General features: G+C 42.2%; 1 protein-coding gene across 1 annotated transcript in view; it reads left to right on the plus strand.

Moving 5' to 3' along the window:
• Positions 1 to 268: 268 nt before the first annotated feature.
• Positions 269 to 21,233, plus strand: part of moto (minamoto) — a 59,986-nt gene continuing 39,021 nt past the window's right edge. Inside the window, exons 1-4 of the mRNA XM_078222949.1 lie at positions 269 to 456; positions 3,391 to 3,496; positions 5,651 to 5,799; positions 20,541 to 20,645. Of these exons, the coding sequence (XP_078079075.1) occupies positions 269 to 456; positions 3,391 to 3,496; positions 5,651 to 5,799; positions 20,541 to 20,645 (548 nt within the window). The remainder of the gene's footprint in view (positions 457 to 3,390; positions 3,497 to 5,650; positions 5,800 to 20,540; positions 20,646 to 21,233) is intronic.

Below are 21,233 nucleotides of genomic sequence, written 5' to 3' on the forward strand. Positions count from 1 at the left end.
GAATTCATTGTCGCAGAAGGCTGTGGAGGCCAGGTCATTGAGTGCAATTAAAACAGAGATAGATAGGTTCTTGATTGGCAAAGGGATCGTGGGTTACGGGGGAAAAGCAGGAGAATGGGGTTGAGAAATGTATTAGCCATGATTGAATGGCAGCGCAGACTCAATGGGCCGAATGGCGGCGCAGACTCAATGGGTCAAATGGCCTAATTCTGCTCCTATATCTTATGGTCAATGTCCTGAATATAGGGGTGCTGGAGAAGTACTGGATATGCTATGGTTTTGGGCACTCGCTTCTGTTAGTTCCAGGATTTGGTCCAACAGTGATATATTACCGAATCAGGATGTTGTGCGATTTGGAGGTGAACTTGGTGATAGTGATGTCACCAGTACCAGCTGCACTTATTCCCTGTTAACAGTGAAGATCACATGTTTGGAAGCTGCTTTTGAAGAAGCCTTGTAGAGTTGCTGTAATGCAATTTGTCGATGATGCACTGCAGCTATAATATGCCAGGGTGGAGCAAATGAATTTTTAAGTGGTGGATGGGATGCCAATCAAGTGAATTACTTTGTGCTGGATGGTGTTAAGCTTCTTGTGTTGCTTGAGGTGGATGTTGTCAGGCAAGTATGGAGGAATTCCATTTTATTCCCGATTTGTGTCTTCTTCTAGAAAGTGGGAAGGGAGTCAGAAGTTGACTTACTATTGCAGAATGCCCAGCTTCTAAACTGTTGTTGTAGCTGGTTCAATTTATGTTCAATGCTGACTTCTCGGATGTCGATGATGGAGGATCATCAGCAACAAATCTTCTCTCATGTTCCTTTGGGCTGTAACTTATTTCTGAACTTAAGTTTTTGAAGAAAAATTATACTTTGCTTTCTGATGAGTTTCACAGCTATTCAACTAAGGTGTCTTCATAACTGAGCAGGCAGCACTCAATCAAGTTTAAGATCTTTATTGGAGCTATAGCAAGAAAATCTGCCAGCCACAAGGGACTCTCAGACTCTCCAAACAAGGAAACACATTGGCAATTATAGCCATTGGTAGATGTTAATTGCTTGTAATTGAATCAATTAAAGGTGTATATTTGTTTTTTAAAAACTGTCCATTCACAACTAATAATTGATGTTACATAATGGATAACATTTGAGTATGGTTGTCCAATTACAATTTGAGCATGTCTACTTAATCATAACATCACCAAGCACATATTTATTTCTATTTATCTACTAATGTCCAGACATAAGTATGATTTTTTAAAAAATGTTTGACATTGATGTATCAACTCCCATACCCACTGTGTATTGTGTTTAGTGGACACACATGGGCTGAACTGCATTGTGTTCAATTGGATTTTTGCATGCACATTGTGCGAAAAAAGCCTCCCTTTTAATTAATACATGTGATTTTTAAAATGGTATTAATCTTTTCAGTCTCTTGCATGCATGATCAACGGTTTCAAGATGTCTCACATAAAGTGGGTTATTTTTGACATACTACATGACATGCTGAAGGATTCAGTGATTGATAGTGCCATCGAATGTCAAAGGTTGGTTGTAGGTAGTTCCTTTCTTGTTGGAAATGGTCTTTGCCTAGGGCTTATGTGGTGCAAATGGTACTTGCCAGTTATTAGCCCAAGCCTGAATGTTATTCAAGTTTGGTGGGTTTTCCCATTGTTGCAGCACATGTCGAAAGAGTGCTTTGACAGCTATTCAGGCTTCACTATTACTGTAAGAAAATTATACTTGATTTTAGGTTATCTTTTACCAATTATTCTGGGAAAACTCTTGCTGTTCCCAGACCAGAGTCCAGTTCTTAAGAGATTGTTTTCTACCCTTTGCCACGGGGTAAGAGCAATACAGAGCTATTTTATCTGCAATGTTTGTTGTTTAATTATTCATGTTGCTTCAAAAAGATATAATCAAGAATAATGACGAGAAGTCAGAGGGCATATTGGAAGGATGTTCAGATTGGTTGGATTTATAAAGTGCTGATTACTTTTGTGAATTTCATTCTAATATTAAAACAAATTGAAGATACTGTGGTAGCTGGAAATCTGAAATGAAAACCAAAAATGCTGGAGACATTCATCAAGTGGCAGTTGTGAAAAGTCATTGATCCAAAACATTAACTGTTTCTCTTAGATTCTGCTGTTTGTCTTTGGTATTGGATTCCCAGCATTATTTGCATCCTTCATTTTGAGCTCACCGCTAGAGTGGAGTGAAATTTGTTGCTGTTGCACTGCTAAACTAATTGCAGCAAAATGTAGTAATTTGCGACTTTAAACAATTTGGATCATTTCAGTGTTTCTGATTATTGATTCCATATGCACGAAGTCCCAAATTGAAAGTGTTACTGATTAAAAACTGGTAATCCAGATTTTGGCCCCAAGGGATAGAAGCTTGCAAAGGGTTTGATCTGGGTTGAATGGAAGGGGCTGGTGCTGGCCGGTCCTCTGATCCTTCTTTGGCTTCTCAATGCTGAGGAGAAGTTCACTGATCTCACCAGGAAAACCAAGGTAGTAGGAGACGGTCATGCCTTGTAAAAACACGCTGTAAATCACTTATAGCTGAACATTTAAGGAAATCATGATATACCTGAAAGTAGGCAGTCATAGGGATTGCATATTTGGGCAAAACTTAAGGGAGATGTGCGGGGGAAGCTTTTCAGGCAGAGTGGTGGGTGCCTGGTACACGCTGCCAGAGTATGTGGTGGAAGCAGGCACATTAGCAACATTTGAGAGGCATCTGGATGGGTAGAGGGATACGGACTGAGTAAGGGCAGAAGATTTTTTTTTTAGTTAGGGTATCATGATCGGTTCAGATTTCGAGGATGTTGTACGATTGGGGCGGCACGGTAGCACAGTGGTTAGCACTGTTGCTTCACAGCTCCAGGGACCTGGGTTCGATTCCCGGCTTGGGTCACTGTCTGTGTGGAGTTTGCACATTCTCCTCGTGTCTGCGTGGGTTTCCTCCGGGTGCTCCGGTTTTCTCCCACAGTCCAAAAGATGTGCGGGTTAGGTTGATTGGCCAGGTTAAAAATTGCCCCTTAGAGTCCTGAGATGCATAGGTTAGAGGGATTAGCGGGTAAATATGTTGGGCGTAGGGCCTGGGTGGGATTGTGGTCGGTGCAGATTCGATGGGCCGAATGGCCTCCTTCTGCACTGTAGGGTTTCTATGGTTCTATGGAGGGCCAAAGGGCCGGTTCCTGTGCTGTACTTTTCTTTTGTTCTTTGTTTATATTTCGCAAAAATATTCCTTTCCTGACTTAAGTTTTGAATACACTCTTTCTCTGATTAAAACTTATTGTTCATTTTAAATTAATACTTTTTAAATACCCAAGGGCCAAAGTACATAAGGGTTTTCTCTTTTTCAGCCTAAAACTATTTTGAAAAGTGTGAATCGTTACTACAATGGTATTGATGTCAACAGCAGATCAACAGATGTATTCAGTGATTCATTGGTCAACTGCAATTCGTTCTTCAGTCCTTATAAAACACACGTAAGAACATTATTTTCCGAATTCTAATTGGAATACATTGTATCTTTGGTTACAAACAGCATTTAAAATAGTGCAACTTGACGCAATGAAATTCAAGTATGAGCCAAATCTACCTGGTAAAATAACATTCATGAATTATGACATCACTAGTGCACAAACTAGCCTGGCCTGTAAGATCAGGGAAGAAGAGACACATGAATCTTCAGAAATTCCTGTTTGATGCTCCTTACCCTCCCCATTTGTTTTAAAGAATTTGCTGGAATTCCACATTAATTGCCAATTAAACAATCACATGCCTATTAAACACACCACAAAGTTAGAACTCATTATGAACAGCATGAGTACTCTTTTAGCAATATATATATATATATATCCTTCCTGCAATGGGTATATTCTTAGAAATTTGTTATTTTTCTTTCGCCCCTTCTTTCTCTTCAATGCAGTTTTTTTTAACATTACCTTCTCTTCTGCTTTGATTTGACTCTAATTTATGCTCCTCCCCCCCCTCTATTTCTCAATCCATAAATTCCATTAATTGAAGAAGTTTATCATTGTCCTGTCATTCACTCAGGTTCCAGTTTCCCCTCACCGTTATCAATTTGTACTTTCAGTCAGTTAATGCACCAGTTATATTCCAGCCGAAGGGTTCAAGAAAATGTCGCATTTACACCTGCTTCTATTTCTTTTGTTCTTGCATGAGTAGGCTACCAGCTCTTCAAGCCTGCCCCACCATTCAATACGATCATGGTTGATCTATGACTGCCTCAGCTCCTTTTCTGTGCCATTTCCCCATAGCCCTCTATTCCTCAATCTATCATATTTAGCCATCTCCACTTTAAATACTTCTAATGATCCAGCCTTCACTATCCTTTGGGGTAGAGAATTCCAGAGGTTCACCACTCTCTGCAAGAAGACATTTATACACACCCAAGCCCTTGTAGCGATGTCCCCTTGTTCGAGATGCACTGCCCAAAGTCAGGGGGCCCAGGCACGCACTGCCAAGGTAGCAATGCCCAGGGAGCACCCCTCCCTGTGCCCAACCCTTTGGGGGGGGCTTCAATGGCCCCACTTCACTCCAATGGGGTTGAGCCGCCAGCTTCCCGCAAATGGGGAGTTATACTAAACACCACTGGAGTGAAATCCTCCTGGCATTGGGGGAGAGAGACACAAGCAGGCCAGGAGATTTCAGTCCCAGGCCCGCTAAGGATACTTAAAAGAATTGCAAATTACCATAATTCATGCAGCTCTGTGCCAATTTCTGGCATGGAGCTGACAGTGCCGGAAATCCAGCTGCTGGAGAACTGCGGCGGCTGTGGCGCCCAGCGGGCATCCCACAAAACAGCTTCCACTTGAGTCTCCTGGTCCGCTGCGCTACAAAAACAGCACAGCGGGATGGGAGAATCGCCTCCATATGTCACGCAGCAAGAGTGGTGCTCCAAGCTTGCGTTCTTGCTTGTCTGCATCTCTGGTGTTTGGACAACACTGTTTACTTGCTCCACCCCCAAGATCTGGAACCTCATGCTCCCATTAACACAGCTACAGGTACCCTTCCTAGTCCAGGGCTGTGCCCTCCTCTAGAGCATTCCCTTCCTTAGTGGGAGCCAAGTCTGCCAAGATTGGCTTCCGAGTGGGGACCTTGCGAGAAAAAAACAACACCTGATATCAGGCCTTCATGCTTCATATTGATTACCTTTCATCAGAACTTATTAAAATATTTTTGGGCATTGTGCTGGCATGGACATGGCAGGCTGAATGGCCTCCTACATTGTAACCATTGTGATTCTGAAAATGTGGACATGAGAACCCTCTCAATTGGCTTTCTTTATTTGTGCTTAGGACATAAGATCACTGGCAATGCCAGCATTTTTTGCTGATATCTCTTTTTGTGGCTCAGTGTTATACCTTGCTTTATAATGTTCCTGTGAAGTGCCTTGGAGGATTTTAATAAGTTAAAGGTGCTTTACAAATTTAAGTTGTTTTGTACAGTATTTAAAAGCTACTCTTTCTGACAGTATGGACAGTTTTGCTGATTTCATTTAACTAGCACTGTGTGTAGAATGCAGTTCTAACCTATTTATCTTGGAAGGGCTAATATTTATAGTCTAGATCACTGCATTTCAAAAGTTTTAATATTTGGTCTTGCATCTGAATTAGGTATCTCAATATGAAGAAAATATAGATTCACATCAACCCTATACTGCATCAGTGACGACCACTCCTGATTCCTCCTTGTTCTATGTTCCTTGGTCAACATCTGGAGATGATTATAAGCAACTTGCTGGGTCTCAGAATAATCCTAACCGGTATGAGAATGATCTATTTCTATAATTAAATTCGTGTTTTGAAACCTGTAGATTATTGACATGATATTAGAAGTGATCACATTCCTGAGGGTAAAATTATTGCATACAAGACGATTAGTTTAATCCCTGGAGCTTTAGTTTACCAAATCTTTTTTTTTTGTTTTGCTCTACTCTGAGACAAATCATCTTAGTTTAAAATGGAAAGTACTGATACCTGTATTAACAGGATCCAAGCTGGTTGGTGAAGTCAAAACCAAGGCACAGAACCTTCCCTGTTATAATGTCCCTGAGTTCTAGTATCTGCCACAAGAGAAAACATCCTTCGGGTTTTTTTTGACGAGGTAATAGTCACGGTGGATAAAGGCGAACCATTAGACATGGTGTACTTGGATTTCCAAAAGGCATTTGAGAAGTTGCCACAAAGGTTATGCGCAAGATAAGAGCACATGGTGTAAGGGGTAACCTATTAGCATGGATAAAGGAATGGTTAACAAACAAGAAATAGGGACTGAAATAAGTGGACCTTTTTTGGATTGGCAAACTGTAACCAGTAGAATGGCACAGGGATCAGTGCTGGGTCCTCGACTATGTAAATTTATATCATTGACTTCGATAAAAGGACAGAATATATGGTAGCTACATTTACCAATGGTATCAACATAGGTAGGAAAGTAAGTTCTTAAGAGGAGGAGGAGGGCTGAAAAAGGATAAAGACAGGTTAAGTGAATGAGCATAAAATTTGCAGATGGGATATGACATGGGTTCATTTTGGCAGGAAGAATAGAAAGCAGTATATTCTTTAAATAGATGGAGATTGCAGAACTGGGTGGTACAGAGGGGCCTGTGTCTCCTGGCACATGGGTCACAGTTAGTATGCAGGTACAGCAAGTGATTAGGAAAGTAAATTGAATGTTAGCATTTATTGGAATGGAATATATAAGTAGGGAAGTCATACTGCAACTGTACAGGGCATTGGTGAGATCATATCTGGAGTACTGTGTATAGTTTTGGTCTCCTACTTATTCCTGGGATGAATGACTTCTCTTTTGAAGAAAGGCCTATCGTGTTCCAGTTATACTCCTAGGAGTTTAGAAGAATAAGCAGAATCCTATTGAAACATATAAAATCTTGAGGGGATTGGCTGGACGGATACCAGGAGGATGTTTTCTCTTGTGGGAGATACTAGAACTCAGGGATATCATTTAAGAATAAGAGGTCTCTCTTTTAAAACAGAAATTAGGTGTTTTTCTTTTCTCTGGGTATCTGTGCAGAATTATCTACCCCAGAAGGTAGTGGAGGTTGTGTCATTGAATTTATTCAAGGCTGAGTTAGATTTTTGTTAGTCAAGGTTTATGGGTGCAGTCAGGAAAGTGGAGAGGATACCACAACAGATCTGATCTCACTGAATGGCAGAGCAGGTTCAAATCAGATGTTCTTTATCAAGAAAGTTTATTCACTTTGTTCAGTCTCATCTCCTCCCACCCCAGTGTCCCAGCTATTCCCCTGTTTATACACTTTTTAATAAACAAAAATAAACTGAGAGGGGTGAAAGGCCCTGGTGTGGGACTCTAACAAAAAAAAAATCAAAATTTTGTATGTGCCCAAAGTACTTAATTAACAGAACATTAACAGATTCTCCTTTCTTTAAACAATTTTGTAACACTCAAGTTCACAATAAGCGATTTCCCACATTTCTTTAACCCATCATAATACAAGACATCCCTCTTCTAGGACCTCCAGCAATTTCTTTGAGCAAATATTCCTTTTTGTATAACTGATGATTTGCATTGATCCATTTTATCTTTGAGATCTCTTTTCTCTCTAACATTTATTTTTTGCCAGCACAGTCAATCCTTAACCTTTTCCCAGTTACATTCTTTTTGAATGTACATTATCCCATAGAGAACTGTTATGTATGTAACATTCAATAGAAATGTTTTTCTCAAATGTCCCTTGTATAGGATTTCCCTCAAAATGTTTAAGTTTCAAAAGTTGATTTAAGGGAGTCTGTCGGCAGGCAGAGGCGCTGGTAAGTGGGAGGCTTTCAAAAATGTGTTAACCAGTGTTCAGGGTAAGCACATTCCTTTTAGAGTGAAGGGCAAGGCTGGCAGAAGTAGGGAATCCTAGGTATTGAGGTCCTAGTCAAAAAGGGGGAGGAGGAATATGATGTGCTTAGGCAGCTGGGATCAAGTGGATCCCTTGAAGAGTACAGAGGTTGTTGAAGTAGAGTTAAGAGAGAAATCAGGAAGGCAAAAAGGGATGCAAGATTGCTTTGGCAGATAAGCCAAAGGAGAATCCAAAGAGCTACAAATACATAAAGGACAAAAGAGTAACTAGGGAGAGAGTAGGGCCTCCTAAGGATCAACATGGTCATCTATGTGCGGATCCACAAGAGATGGGTGAGATCCTAAATGAATATTTCTCATTTGTATTTTCTGTTGAGAAAGGCATGGGTGTGAGGGAACTTGGGGAAATAAATACTGATGTCTTGAGTGTCCATATTGGAGAAAAGAAGGTGCTGGAAGTCTTAAAGCGCATCAAGGTAGATAAATCCGCAGCACTTGATGAAATATATCCCAAGACGTTGTGGGAGGCTAGGGAGGAAATTGCAGGTCCCTTAGCAGAGATATTTGAATCATTGACAAGCTACAGGTGAGGTGCCTGAAGATTGGAGAGTAGCAAATGTTGTGCCTTTGTTTAAGAAGGGCTGCAGTGAAAAGCTTGGAACTACAGACTCGTGAGCTTAATGTCTGTAGCGGGTAAGTTGTTAGAAGGTATTCTGAGAGGATCTACAGGAATTTAGCGAGACAAGGACTGATTAGGGACAGTCAGCATAGCTTTGAGTAGAAAATCATGTCTCTCGAATTTTGAGTTTTTTGAAGGGGTAACCAAGAAGGTAGATGAGGGCAGAGCAGTCAATGTTGTCTACATGGACTTTAGCAAGGCCTTTGACAAGGTACCACATGGGTTGTTGCATAAGGTTAAATCTCACGGGATCCAGGGTGAGGTTGCAAATGGATACAAAATTGGCTTGACAGTAGAAGACAGAGGGAAGTTGTAGAGTGTTGTTTTTCAAACTGGAGGCCTGTGACCAGCGGTGTGCCTCAGGGATCAGTGCTGGATCTACTGTTATTTGTTATTTATATTAATGATTTGGATGAAAATTTAGAAGGCATGGTTAGTAAGTTTGCGGATGACAATAAGATTGGTGGCATAGTGGACAGTGAAGAAGGTTATCTAGGATTGCAACGGGATCTTGATCAATTGGGCTGACGAATGGCAGATGGAGTTTAATTTAGACAAATGTGAGGTGATGCATTTTGGTAGATCGAATCGGAGCAGGACCTACTCAGTTAATGGTCGGGTGTTCGGGAGAGTTATAGAACAAAGAAATCTAGGAATACAGGTTCGTAGCTCCTTGAAAGTGGAGTCACAGGTGGACAGGTTGGTGAAGAAGGCATTCGGCATGCTTGGTTTCATTGGCCAGAATAATGCAGAAGTTGGGATATCTTGAAGTTGTACAAAACATTAGTATGGCCACGCTTGGAATATTGTGTATAGTTCTGATCACCCTATTATAGAAAGGCTATTATTAAACTAGAAAGAGTGCAGAAAAGATTTACTAGGATGCTACTGGGACTTGATGGTTTGAGTTATAAGGAGAAGCTGGATAGACTGGAACTTTTTTCCCTGGAGCGTGGGAGACTTGGGGATGATCTTCTCGAGGTCTACAAAATAATGAGGGGCATAGATCAGCTAGATAGTCAATATCTTTTCCCAAAGGTAGGGGAGTCTAGAACTAGAGGGCATAGGTTTAAGGTGAGAGAGGAGAGGTACAAAAGGGCCCAGAGGGGCATTTTGTTTCACTCAGGATAGATAGATACCCTACAGTGCAGAAAGAGGCCCTTCGGCCCATCGAGTCTGCACCAACCACAATCCCACCAGGCCCTATCCCCATATCCCTACATCTTTTACCCACTAATCCCTCTAACCTACACATCTCATGACTCTAAGGGGCAATTTTAGCATGGCCAATCAACCTAACCCGCACATCTTTGGACTGCGGGAGGAAACCGGAGCACCCGGAGGAAACCCACGCAGACACGAGGAGAATGTGCAAACTCCACACAGACAGTGACCCAAGCCGGGAATCGAACCCAGGTCGCTGGAGCTGTGAAGCAGCAGTGCTAACCACTGTGCTACCGTGCCGCCCATGGTGAGGATGGTGAGCGTCTGGAACGAGCTGCCAAAGGCAGTAGTAGAGGCTGGTACAATTTTGTCTTTTAAAAAGCATTTAGACAGATACATGGATAAGATGGGTATAGAGAGATATGGACCAAATGCAGGCAATTGGGGTTAGCTTAGTGGTAAAAACTGGACGGCATGGACAAGTTGGGCTGAAGGGGCTGTATAGGTTCTTGGCTTCACAAGCCTACAGACAGTATTTGTTACTCTCTCCCACCAAGAATATGATAAATGCTGCTGTAGTAGTGTCTCATTTGAAAGATTGGCATGTGAAGCATTGATAAAAATGACTAACGAAGCTTTGGATCATCCCATGTTGGAAACTTTTGAGTGCACATTTCTCTGAATTTAATTTCTTAATGTTTCCTTTGCTCTCAGAACCTGCTCAACTGTGTTTCGTTAGAGTACTCAGTTCCAGTACATCATAACTAGCACCAGGTTTTGTCCATGCGCACAACATGTTCAATTGTCCAGTCAGACTTTTTAATTGGTCTGTTTCATCTGTGAGGGCATGCCCCAATTTATTGGAATACAATTGACATTTTCTAAATAAGACGGTTGATTCCAGATCAGTCCCGACTTATTTTGCTTAATGTTCTGTCTGTTCCACCCCAAAAACCTATGTATTTAAAGGCTCTTGAAGCATGTCTTCCAACCTTAAACTCTTTTACTTTTATTTATCACCCATTGCTCAAATTCTGCAGAATCATCCAACAGAAAATCATCAATCAGCAACATAAAGATACTTGCCAGTTTCTCCTTGTGATACCAATAGAACATTACTGGGTTTGCTTTTAGCTGAATACAACCCAGTTTTTAACAGAATGGACTTAACAGAAATACCTCATCCTTGATCATTCAACCCATAAACACGTTTGTTGCATTTCTACAGTTTCCCTTCTGTAACACAAGCTTCATCTAGTTTCAAAAACACTTCCCTGTGAAATTTCTCACCATGTAAAAATGCAGTTTTTATATCAATCGATTTCCATTCTAAAGAATATGTTGCTAAAAGTGTTAAGAAAATCTTCAAGTTCACTTTTCCTGCAATGGGGGAAGTCCACTCCGACATCTTATAGAATCATAGAATTCCTTCAGTGTAGAAGGAGGCCATTTGGCCCATCAAGCCTGCACTGACAATCCCATCCAGGTCCTATCCCTGCATCTTCACACATTTACCCAGCTAATCCCCTGACACTAAGGGGCAATTTAGCATGGCCAATCAACGTAACCCACACATCTTTGGAGTGTGGGAGGAAACCCATGCAGACATGGAGAGAACGTGCAAACTCCACACAGACAGTGACCCGAGGCTGGAATTGAATCTAGGTCCCTGGCGCTGAGAGAACAAAGAACAATACAGCACAGGAACAGGTCCTGCAGCCCTCCAAGCCCGCGCCGCTCCCCAGTCCAAACTAGACCATTCTTTTGTATCCCTCCATTCCCACTCCGTTCATGTGGCTATCTAGATAAGTCTTAAACGTTCCCAGTGTGTCCGCCTCCACCACTTTGCCCAGCAGCGCATTCCAGGCCCCCACCACCCTCTGTGTAAAATACATCCTTCTGATATCCGTGTTAAACCTCCCCCCCTCACCTTGAACCTATGACCCCTCGTGAACGTCATCACCGATCTGGGAAAAAGCTTCCCACCGTTCACCCTATCTATGCCTTTCAAAATTTTATACACCTCTATTAGGTCACCCTTCATCCTCCATCTTTCCAGTGAGAACAACCCCAGTTTACCCAATCTCTCCTCATAACTAAGCCCCTCCATACCAGGCAACATCTTGGTAAACCTCCTCTGCACTCTCTCTAAAGCCTCCACGTCCTTCTGGTAGTGTGGCGACCAGAACTGGGCGCAGTATTCCAAATGTGGCCGAACCAACGTTCTATACAACTGCAACATCAGACCCCAACTTTTATACTCTGTGCCCCGTCCTTTAAAGGCAAGCATGCCATATGCCTTCTTCACTACCTTCTCCACCTTCAAGGATCTGTGGACTTGCACACCCAGGTCTCTCTGCGTATCTACACCCTTTATGGTTCTGCCATTTATCGTATAGCTCCCCCCTACCTTAGTTCTACCAAAATGCATCACTTCGCATTTATCTGGATTGAACTCCATCTGCCATTTCTTTGCCCAAATTTCCAGCCTATCTATATCCTTCTGTAGCCTCTGACAATGTTCCTCACTATCTGCAAGTCCAGCCATTTTTGTGTAGAGTGCAAATTTACTGATCACCCCAGTTACACCTTCTTCTTCTAGATCGTTTATATAAATCACAAACAGCAGAGGTCCCAATACAGAGCCCTGCGGAACACCGCTAGTAAGAAGTTTAACAACACCAGGTTAAAGTCCAACAGGTTTATTTGGTAGCAAAAGCCACACAAGCTTTCGGAGCTCCAAGCCCCTTCTTCAGGTGAGTGGGAATTCTGTTCACAAACAGGGCATATAAAGACACAAACTCAATTTATATGAATAATGGTTGGAATGCGAATACTTACAGCTAATCAAGTCTTTAAGATATAAACAATGCGAGTGGAGAGAGCATCAAGACAGGCTAAAGAGATGTGTATTGTCTCCAGACACTGAGACTCTGCACGTCCAGGCAAGCTGTGGGGGTTACAAATAGTGTGACATGAACCCAATATGCCGGTTGAGGCCGTCCTCATGTGTGCGGAACTTGGCTATCAGTTTCTGCTCAGCGACTCTGCGCCGTCGTGTGTCGACACACACGTCGACACGACGGCGCAGAGTCGCTGAGCAGAAACTGATAGCCAAGTTCCGCACACATGAGGACGGCCTAAACCGGGATGTTGGATTTATGTCACATTATCAGTAACCCCCACAGCTTGCCTCCTGGACTTGCTGGCTGTCCTGTCTGGAGACAATACACATCTCTTTAGCCCGTCTTGATGCTCTCTCCACTCGCATTGTTTATATCTTAAAGACTTGATTAGCTGTAAGTATTCGCATTCCAACCATTATTCATGTAATTTGAGTTTGTGTCTTTATATGCCCTGTTTGTGAACAGAATTCCCACTCACCTGAAGAAGGGGCTTGGAGCTCCGAAAGCTTGTGTGGCTTTTGCTACCAAATAAATCTGTTGGACTTTAACCTGGTGTTGTTAAACTTCTTACTGTGTTTACCCCAGTCCAACGCCGGCATCTCCACATCATGAACACCACTAGTCACAGGCATCCAGCCGGAGAGGCAGCATTGCTTGGCGCTGAGAGGCGGCAGTGCTTGCCACTGTGTCGTCCCATTTCTAAAACTAAAGGATTCCCCTTCAGAACATTTTATCAACCTAATTATGTTTACAACCAGTCTGAAATGGCTGAGGTCTCCATATAGTTGGACTACTAGCCGAACCTGAGTTTATTTACTCATGCCTGTGACATCTTTTTGGTTCTGTGACAGCACAACCCAATCTCAATCCAGGTGTTAACCACTGTGCCACCGTGCCACTCAACTGACTCTGGTCAAGTGCCTTCAGTTACCTGATGGGCAGGACACATTCAGGGATTGTGTGAACAAACAAAGCACTTGGAACAAAAATTCCTGAGCAGCTCAGCTCGCTGTCCTGTACTGAGATGTGATCATTAACCAGACCACAATGCAAATTTATCCAGCTCGATGATACGACAGCATGGATTAAAAGATCTTTGCATCTTTGACATACAGTAGTGAAATTATTTATTTTGAATTATCTGTTTCACAACTGAATCAGAGTGGACAGAGCAATGCCATAAAGTTTATCTTTTAACTGTTCCTTAATAATGCTGTTACAAAAAAATCAAACAAGGAAACCAAGAAGTAAGTGTGAATAGTAAAACTCATTCAGTTGGTATATCATAGAAATCATAGAAACCCTACAGTACCGAAAGAGGCCATTCGGCCCATCGAGTCTGCACCGACCACAATCCCACCCAGGCCCTACCCCCATATCCCTACATATTTTACCCGCTAATCCCTCTAATCTACACATCCCAGGACACTAAGGGGCAATTATAGCATGGCCAATCAACCTAACCCGCACATCTTTGGACTGTGGGAGGAAACCGGAGCACCCGGAGGAAACCCACGCAGACACGAGGAGAATGTGCAAACTCCACACAGACAGTGACCCAAGCCGGGAATCGAACCCAGGTCCACTGGAGCTGTGAAGTAGCAGTGCTAACCACTGTGCTACCGTGCTGCCCCTAGAATTGTGCTGAAACAGAAATATTTTTACTTTTGATCACCAAGTCTCTCTGTGAAACTCTGAGCCACAAGTCATGACTTAGCCTTGTATGTGCCACCTGGAAATCCCTTTCCTGTGCATAACCCCCTTGTGATGAAGCTGTGATATTTCAATGTATACACCAAATGTTTCCCAACTTTCCAGCTTTGTTTGGCATCCTTCATCAACTACTTTTCTAGCTTGTTAATAGCAACTAAAACGTGTAGTACATAAGGGCTTCTACTTTTAGAGCTTTAGCTATATGGATCACTGGGATGTCTTTTGGGGAAGGTGGGACCTAGACAAGAAGGACGGGTTGCACCTCAACTGGCAGGCACCAATATCCTGGGTGAGAGGCATGCTAGTGTTTTTCAAGAGGATTTAAACTATTGTGGCAGGGGGGTGGGAACCTGATCAGCATGCCAGTAAGTGTAGGGACAGGGGGGAAAAAGTGAGACTGAGATAAACATAGCGCAGAGTAAGAGCAGGCAGAGGGAAGCCGTGGGGCTCGGCAGGACTGTAGGTCTAGAGTGTGCTTGCTTCAATGTGAGAAGCATATCAGGTAAAACAGATGAACTGAGAGCCTGGATACTGCATGGAATTATGATATTGCAATTACGGAGACATGGTTAAAAGGGGGACAGAACTAGCAGCTTAACATTGCAGGATATCGTTGATTTAGACAGGACAAGGGAAAACAAAAAAGGGGTGGGGGAGTTGCATTGCTGATTAGGGAGTACATCTCAGCTGTGTTGAGGGTGGACACATTGGAGGCATCTTGTAGTGAGGCATTATAGGTGGAGCTCAGGAATAGGAAGGGTGAAATCACAATGTTGGGAATGTACTATAGACCTCCCAACAGCCCGCAGGAGACAGAGGAGCAGTTGTGTAGTCAGATACTGACAAGGTGTGAAAAAAGCAGGGTAATTGTAGTGGGTGACTTTAACTTCCTGCACATTGACTGGGACCCACTTACAACCAGGGGCTCAGATGGAGAGCAATTTGTTAGATGTGTCCAAGAGGGCTTTTTGACACAGTATGTTGACAATCCAACCACAGAGGGGTTTGGTACTAGATTTGGTATTGGGGAATGAGCTGAGGCAGGTGATGTTTCAGTGGGGAAGCATTTTGGGCTTAACGACCATAATTCCATAAGATTTCGGGTAGTCATGGATAAGGACAAGAGTGGCCCTTGGGTGAAGGTGCTTAATTGGGTGAGGGCCAATTACATCCAAATTAGACAGGAATTGGGGAATGTGGATTGGGAGTGGCTATTTAAGGACAAATCTACATCTGGCATGTGAGAGGCTTTTAAAGGCCAGTTGATTGAAGTACCCCAGGGCAGGCATATCCCCGCAAAAATGAAGGATAGAAATGGCAGGATTCGGGAACCATGGATGACGAGGGAAATTGTAAGCTTAGTCAAAAGGAAACATACAGTAGGCCTAGACATCTAAAAACTGACGAAGCCCTTGAGTGTAGTGAAAGTAGGAAGGAACTTAAAAGTGGAATTAGGAAGGCTAAAAGGGGCCATGAAATATCTTTAGGAGAATCCTGAGGCTTTTTATGCATATATTAGAGCAAGAGGGTAGCAAGAGAACAGAGTAGGCCCACTCAAGGACAATGGAAGGAAATTATGCGTGGAGCCACAAGAAGTGTGCGAAATCTTTAATGAATACTTTGTATTGGTATTTACCAAGTTCACCAAGGAGAAGGACATGACGGTTGTTGAGGTCAGGGATAGGTGTGTGAACGCTCTAGAGAATATCAATATATCGAAGGAGGAAGTGTTGGGTATCCTAAATTGCATTAAAGTAGACAAGTCCCCAGGGCCGGATGGGATCCATCCCAGATTACTGCAGGAGACAAGGGAAGAAATAGCTGGGGCCTTAACAGATAGCTTCACATCCTCTTTGACCACAGGCGAGGTTCCAGTGGACTGGAGAGAATAGCCAATTTTGTTCCCTTGTTTAAGAAGGGAAGTAGGGGTAATCCAGGAAATTATAGGCCAGTGAGCCTGACATCAGTGGTGGGGAAGCTTTTGGAGAAGATATTGAGGGACAGGATATATGCACATTTGGAAGAAAACTGACTAGTTAGTGACAGGCAGCATGGTTTTGTACGGGGAAGATCATGTCTCACCAACTTGATTGAATTTTTTGAAGAGGTGAACAAACAATTGAGGGAAGGGCTGCGGATGTAGTTTATGTGGACTTTAGTAAGGTGTTTGACAAGGTACCACATGACAGACTGGTACAAAAACTAAAATCACATGGGATTTGGGATGGGCTGACTAGATAGCTGGCTTGGTTATAGAAAGACAGTAAGAGTTTTAACAACACCAGGTTAAAGTCCGACAGGTTTATTTGGTAGCAAATACCATTAGCTTTAGGAGCGCTGCTCCTTCGTCAGATAGAGTGGAAATGTGGAGAGCACATTTCCACTCCATCTGACGAAGGAGCAGCGCTCCAAAAGCTAATGGTATTTGCTACCAAATAAACCTGTTGGACTTTAACCTGGTGTTGTTAAAACTCTTACTGTGTTCACCCCAGTCCAACGCTGGCATCTCCACATCTTGGTTATAGAAGACAGAGTAGTGGTGGAAGGGTGTTTTTCAGAATGGAGATCTATAGCTAGTGGTGTTACACAGGGATCAGTGCTCAGATCTCTGTTTTGTAGTTTATATAAATGATCTGGAGCAAAATTGTTGGGAGTCTGATTTGTAAGTTTGCGGATGACACGAAGATTGCTGGAGTTGCTGATTGTCCGAAGATACAGGGGATTGTCAGAGGATACAATAAGATATAGATAGATTGGAGACTTGGGCATAAAAATGGCAGATGGGGTTTAATCTGGACAAATGAGGTGATGCATTTTGGAGGATCAAATTTAGGTGTGAATTATACTGTAAATGTCAGAACCCTTGGGAACATTTACATAGAGGGATCTGTGCATGCAGGTCCACAGTTACCTAAAAATGGCAACACAAGTGGCCAAAGTGATTAAGAAGGCATACAGCACGCTTGCCTTCATCAGCCTGGACAAGAGTTGGGAAATCATGTTGCAGCTATATAAAACCTTGGTTAGGCTGCATTTGGAATATTGTATGCAGTTCTGGTCACCACACTACCAGAAAGAAGTGGAAACTTTGGAGAGAGTGCAGAGAAGGTTCATCAGGATGTTGCCTGGTCTCTTGAGCGTTGGCTGAGAAGAGGTTGAATAAACTAGGATTGTTTTCACTGGAAAGATAGAGGCTGAGGGGAGATCTGATAGAGGTCTACAAAATTATGAGAGACATAGACAGGGTGAATAGTCAGAGGCTTTTTCCCAGGGTAGAAGTGTCACTTACAAGTGAGCACATGTTCAAGGTGAGGGGGAAAGTTTAAGGGAGATGTGTGGGAGAAGGTTTTCAGAGAGATTGGTGGGTGCCTGGAACACGCTGCCAGAGGTGGTGGTGGAAGCAGGCACATTAGCAACATTTAAGAGGCATCTGGATGGCCAGGAATAGGGAGGGAATAGAAGGATACGGACCAGGCAGGGCAGAAGGTTTTTTTAGTTAGGGCAGCATGATCGGCACAGGCTTGGAGGGCCAAAGGGCCTGTTCTTGTGCTGTACCTTTTTGTGTTCTAGTGACATTCCTAGCCTATGACCTACACTCACTCTCTAACTCTTCCTGGACTACTGCTATTTCTCCCCCCTGCGATTAGAGTTCCTTCAGTGGTCCGTGATCTTTTCCTTGAGTTATGATCATTTCTAGGTCCACCTTCAGAACTGGTGCTGCATTCACAAGTCATGCAAGTAAGTGAGTTGTCTGAGGATGAATGTATGAATGCCAAGGTACTCTTATTGATGTGTGCGTAATGAAAGGAGTTCCTGGACTGCATGCACCCACATTAATGAAGTTAGGAATTCTCTAATCCTACATTTTCTATCTGATTTCTACCACTATGCAAAACTGTTGTTTCAAATTGGTGCCTGCCAAAAGGAAAGGCTTTTCTTACCTCTTTACCTTGTATAACTAATATTTTGTCACAAATGTGGTGTAAATTTAGATGCCATCAGAGCTACCAGATGGAAATACTAAATAGACCCTGACTACTACTCAGATGGGAGTGTGCTGTAGTTTGCAGTGAAGCTGTCACATGCTCCATTGATATCTACAATGAAGAGAAACATCCCTGACAATTGTGAAAAGTTCTGCAACTTGTATAGAACACTGGTTGGACCTCAACTGGATATGGTGCAGAGTTTTCCCCCGATTACAGTTTTGCTAGGGCTCCTTGATGCTACACGCAGTGAAATGCTTCTTTGATGTCTAGGGTAGTCACTCTCGCCTTACCTCTGGCATTTGACTGTTTTGTCCATGTTTGGACCAAGCCAGTAATGCCCCTGGAGGAATCCAAACAACACTAGTCAGCAGGTTATTGCTGAATAAGTTTCACTTAGTAGTGCTGTCAGAGATGCCTTCCATCATTTTAAAATGATTGTGATGAGAGTAGGTAATTGGCCAGACTGGATTTGTCGTTTTTGTGGACAGGACATTCATGCACAAGTTTTACAATGTCAGGTTACTGTAGTTGTAATGGAAAATCTAGGCTTGGGACATAGCTAATTCTGGAGCATAGACCTTTCAGAGCAGTGCAAGACTTTCACCCAATACCTAACGAGGCCGAATGACACAAAGAAACAAAACTATGCAGCCAATTCAGGCTTAGCCCGAGAAATCTCCCTCCAACTACTGAAGGCAATTGACTAAATTCCAGGAAGTACCTCATAAACACAACTAATTATTATTTATCCTCTAACTGGAAATGTTATTTTCTTACGGCTTGCTGTATGTTTTTAAAAAGAATTACAGCCGAAATGTTGTCAGGGCCCATAGCTTTTACTGTATCTAGTGTCTTCAGTCCCACATCTGCAGAAACTCAAGTCTGACCCCAGAACTGTTCCTCGAATACTCTTTTCTCTAGGCAACGGCTTATGAGTTTTGGGTCCATAAAGTCTAAAGGCACAAGCTGGAAAGGTAGCAAATTCTCAATCATTACCCACTACTTCTAGCTCCATTATACTTTACAAATTACAATCTTGCATCACCACTAATGTCTTATTTCCTAGTGTCTAGATGATATGATCTGGCGTGTCATAGAGTAAAGAATCAAGTAATGCAAAGAAATAGTCTGACAGGCATTGAGACAGAGGAAATGGGCAGGAGGTCTCGGAGTATGTTATGTTTTCTCAAAAAGAAAAGCATAAATGAAAAATTAATTTCTTAACCATAAAACACCCTGAGCAACATAAGTTAGCTTATTTTTCATCTCAGTAAATAAGTATAGGATATTGAGGCACTCCAGGAATGTGGTCACAATAATATCTAACTATAGAGCTCGTGAGTTATGAAAATAGGTTCCAAAAGTTAGGATTATATTATTTGATTATTGCAAACTTCAAAGAATATTTTCACACTTTTTAAATTGATGAAGCGATTATTTCTTTCTGGTAGATGAGTAATTTGCGATGAATAGGTCAAGTAAAAGGTTACGATCATAAGCAGAGTTAGATGCCACAATTTTTTTACTTCATAAAATTTCATTGCCATTTTACACAAACCTCTGAAATGTGCACTAGAGAAGGAGTCTAACTTCCTAATAAAAACATAAGCAAGCCCTGAAAAAATAACACATTTCCAGTTATAGAGGATAAGTAATTATTAGTTGCGTTTATGAGGTACTTCCTGGAATTTAGTCGATTGCCTCCTGTGTTTGGAGGGAAATTTCTAGGGTTAAGCCCGAATTGGCTGCATATTTTTGTTTCTTTGCGTCATTTGGCCTCGTTAGGTATTGGGTGAAAGTCATATACTGCTCTGAATGGGGCAGGCTTGATGGTCTTTTCTCTCTCCTTTTAAAGTTCAAATATAGGCATCACATTTTTTATTTTTAAAAATATTAAAAAGATAGCCAATTTATTTTCTGAGGGTTTCTGCCTACATTAGAGTGTGCATTACATGGCATAATGCTGCTCCCTGTTAAAATATCTAACTTACTGGGCTAGATTTACTTATTTCAAATTTATAATTTGAAATTTAGCTGTTTAAAAACAATTGTATACCTTTCAGAAAAGAGGGTCCAATTTAACTGGTTTGTGGCGTGTTTAGAGTCGATCAATCCAAATTTCTTGTTTATTATATCATACATTGGTCCCATTGATTCTAGTTTGAGCATTTTAGTACAATGATCAAAAACAATTACTTTTTTGGATATTCTTCTTCCCAAATAGGTCTCAGACTGAAATGAGTGATTTTGGAAGTGCTGCAGACTTGTATGGGCTTGTGTCTAACATTTTAGAAGAACCAGATCAATCCCAATCCTTGTTTGTTGAAGGGTAAGTTTATGTATATGAGTATTTAAGAATTTTTTGGGGGAGTTGGGCCTCCCAGGGCAACACAGTGGTTAGCACTACTGCTCACAGTGCTAGGGACCCGGGTTCAATTCCCAGCTTGAGTCACTGTCTGTGTGGAGTTTGCACATTCTCCCCATGTCTACGTTGGTTTCCTCCCACAGACTGAAAGACATGCTGGTTAGGTGAATTGGCCATGCTAAATTCTCCCTCAGTGTACCCGAACAGGTGCCAGAATGAGGCGACTGGGGGATTTTCACAACAATTTCATTGCAGTGTTAATGTAAGTCTACTTGTGACACTAATAAATAAGCTTAAAGCTGATGTTTGGATTTTTATTCCTGCTAGACAATCTGGGTACAGTTGAAAAGCTGAACAGCCTGAGACTGTCAGTGCCACTGTGAGCTGGCATAAAAAGATGTATCATATTATTTTTGGCTGACTTTCCTAGTACCCGCCTGCTCTGGCCTGTCTCATTGCAGTATTACAGCTGAATCAATTCAATGGTGTGGTGCCTGCATTGCTCCACTGCTGTGATGTAGTGCATTGGTTGCTCAGTGTGTTGTTTCATCA

The sequence above is a fragment of the Mustelus asterias genome, chromosome 11 (assembly GCF_964213995.1).
Source record: "Mustelus asterias chromosome 11, sMusAst1.hap1.1, whole genome shotgun sequence".
Lineage (NCBI taxonomy): Eukaryota > Metazoa > Chordata > Chondrichthyes > Carcharhiniformes > Triakidae > Mustelus > Mustelus asterias.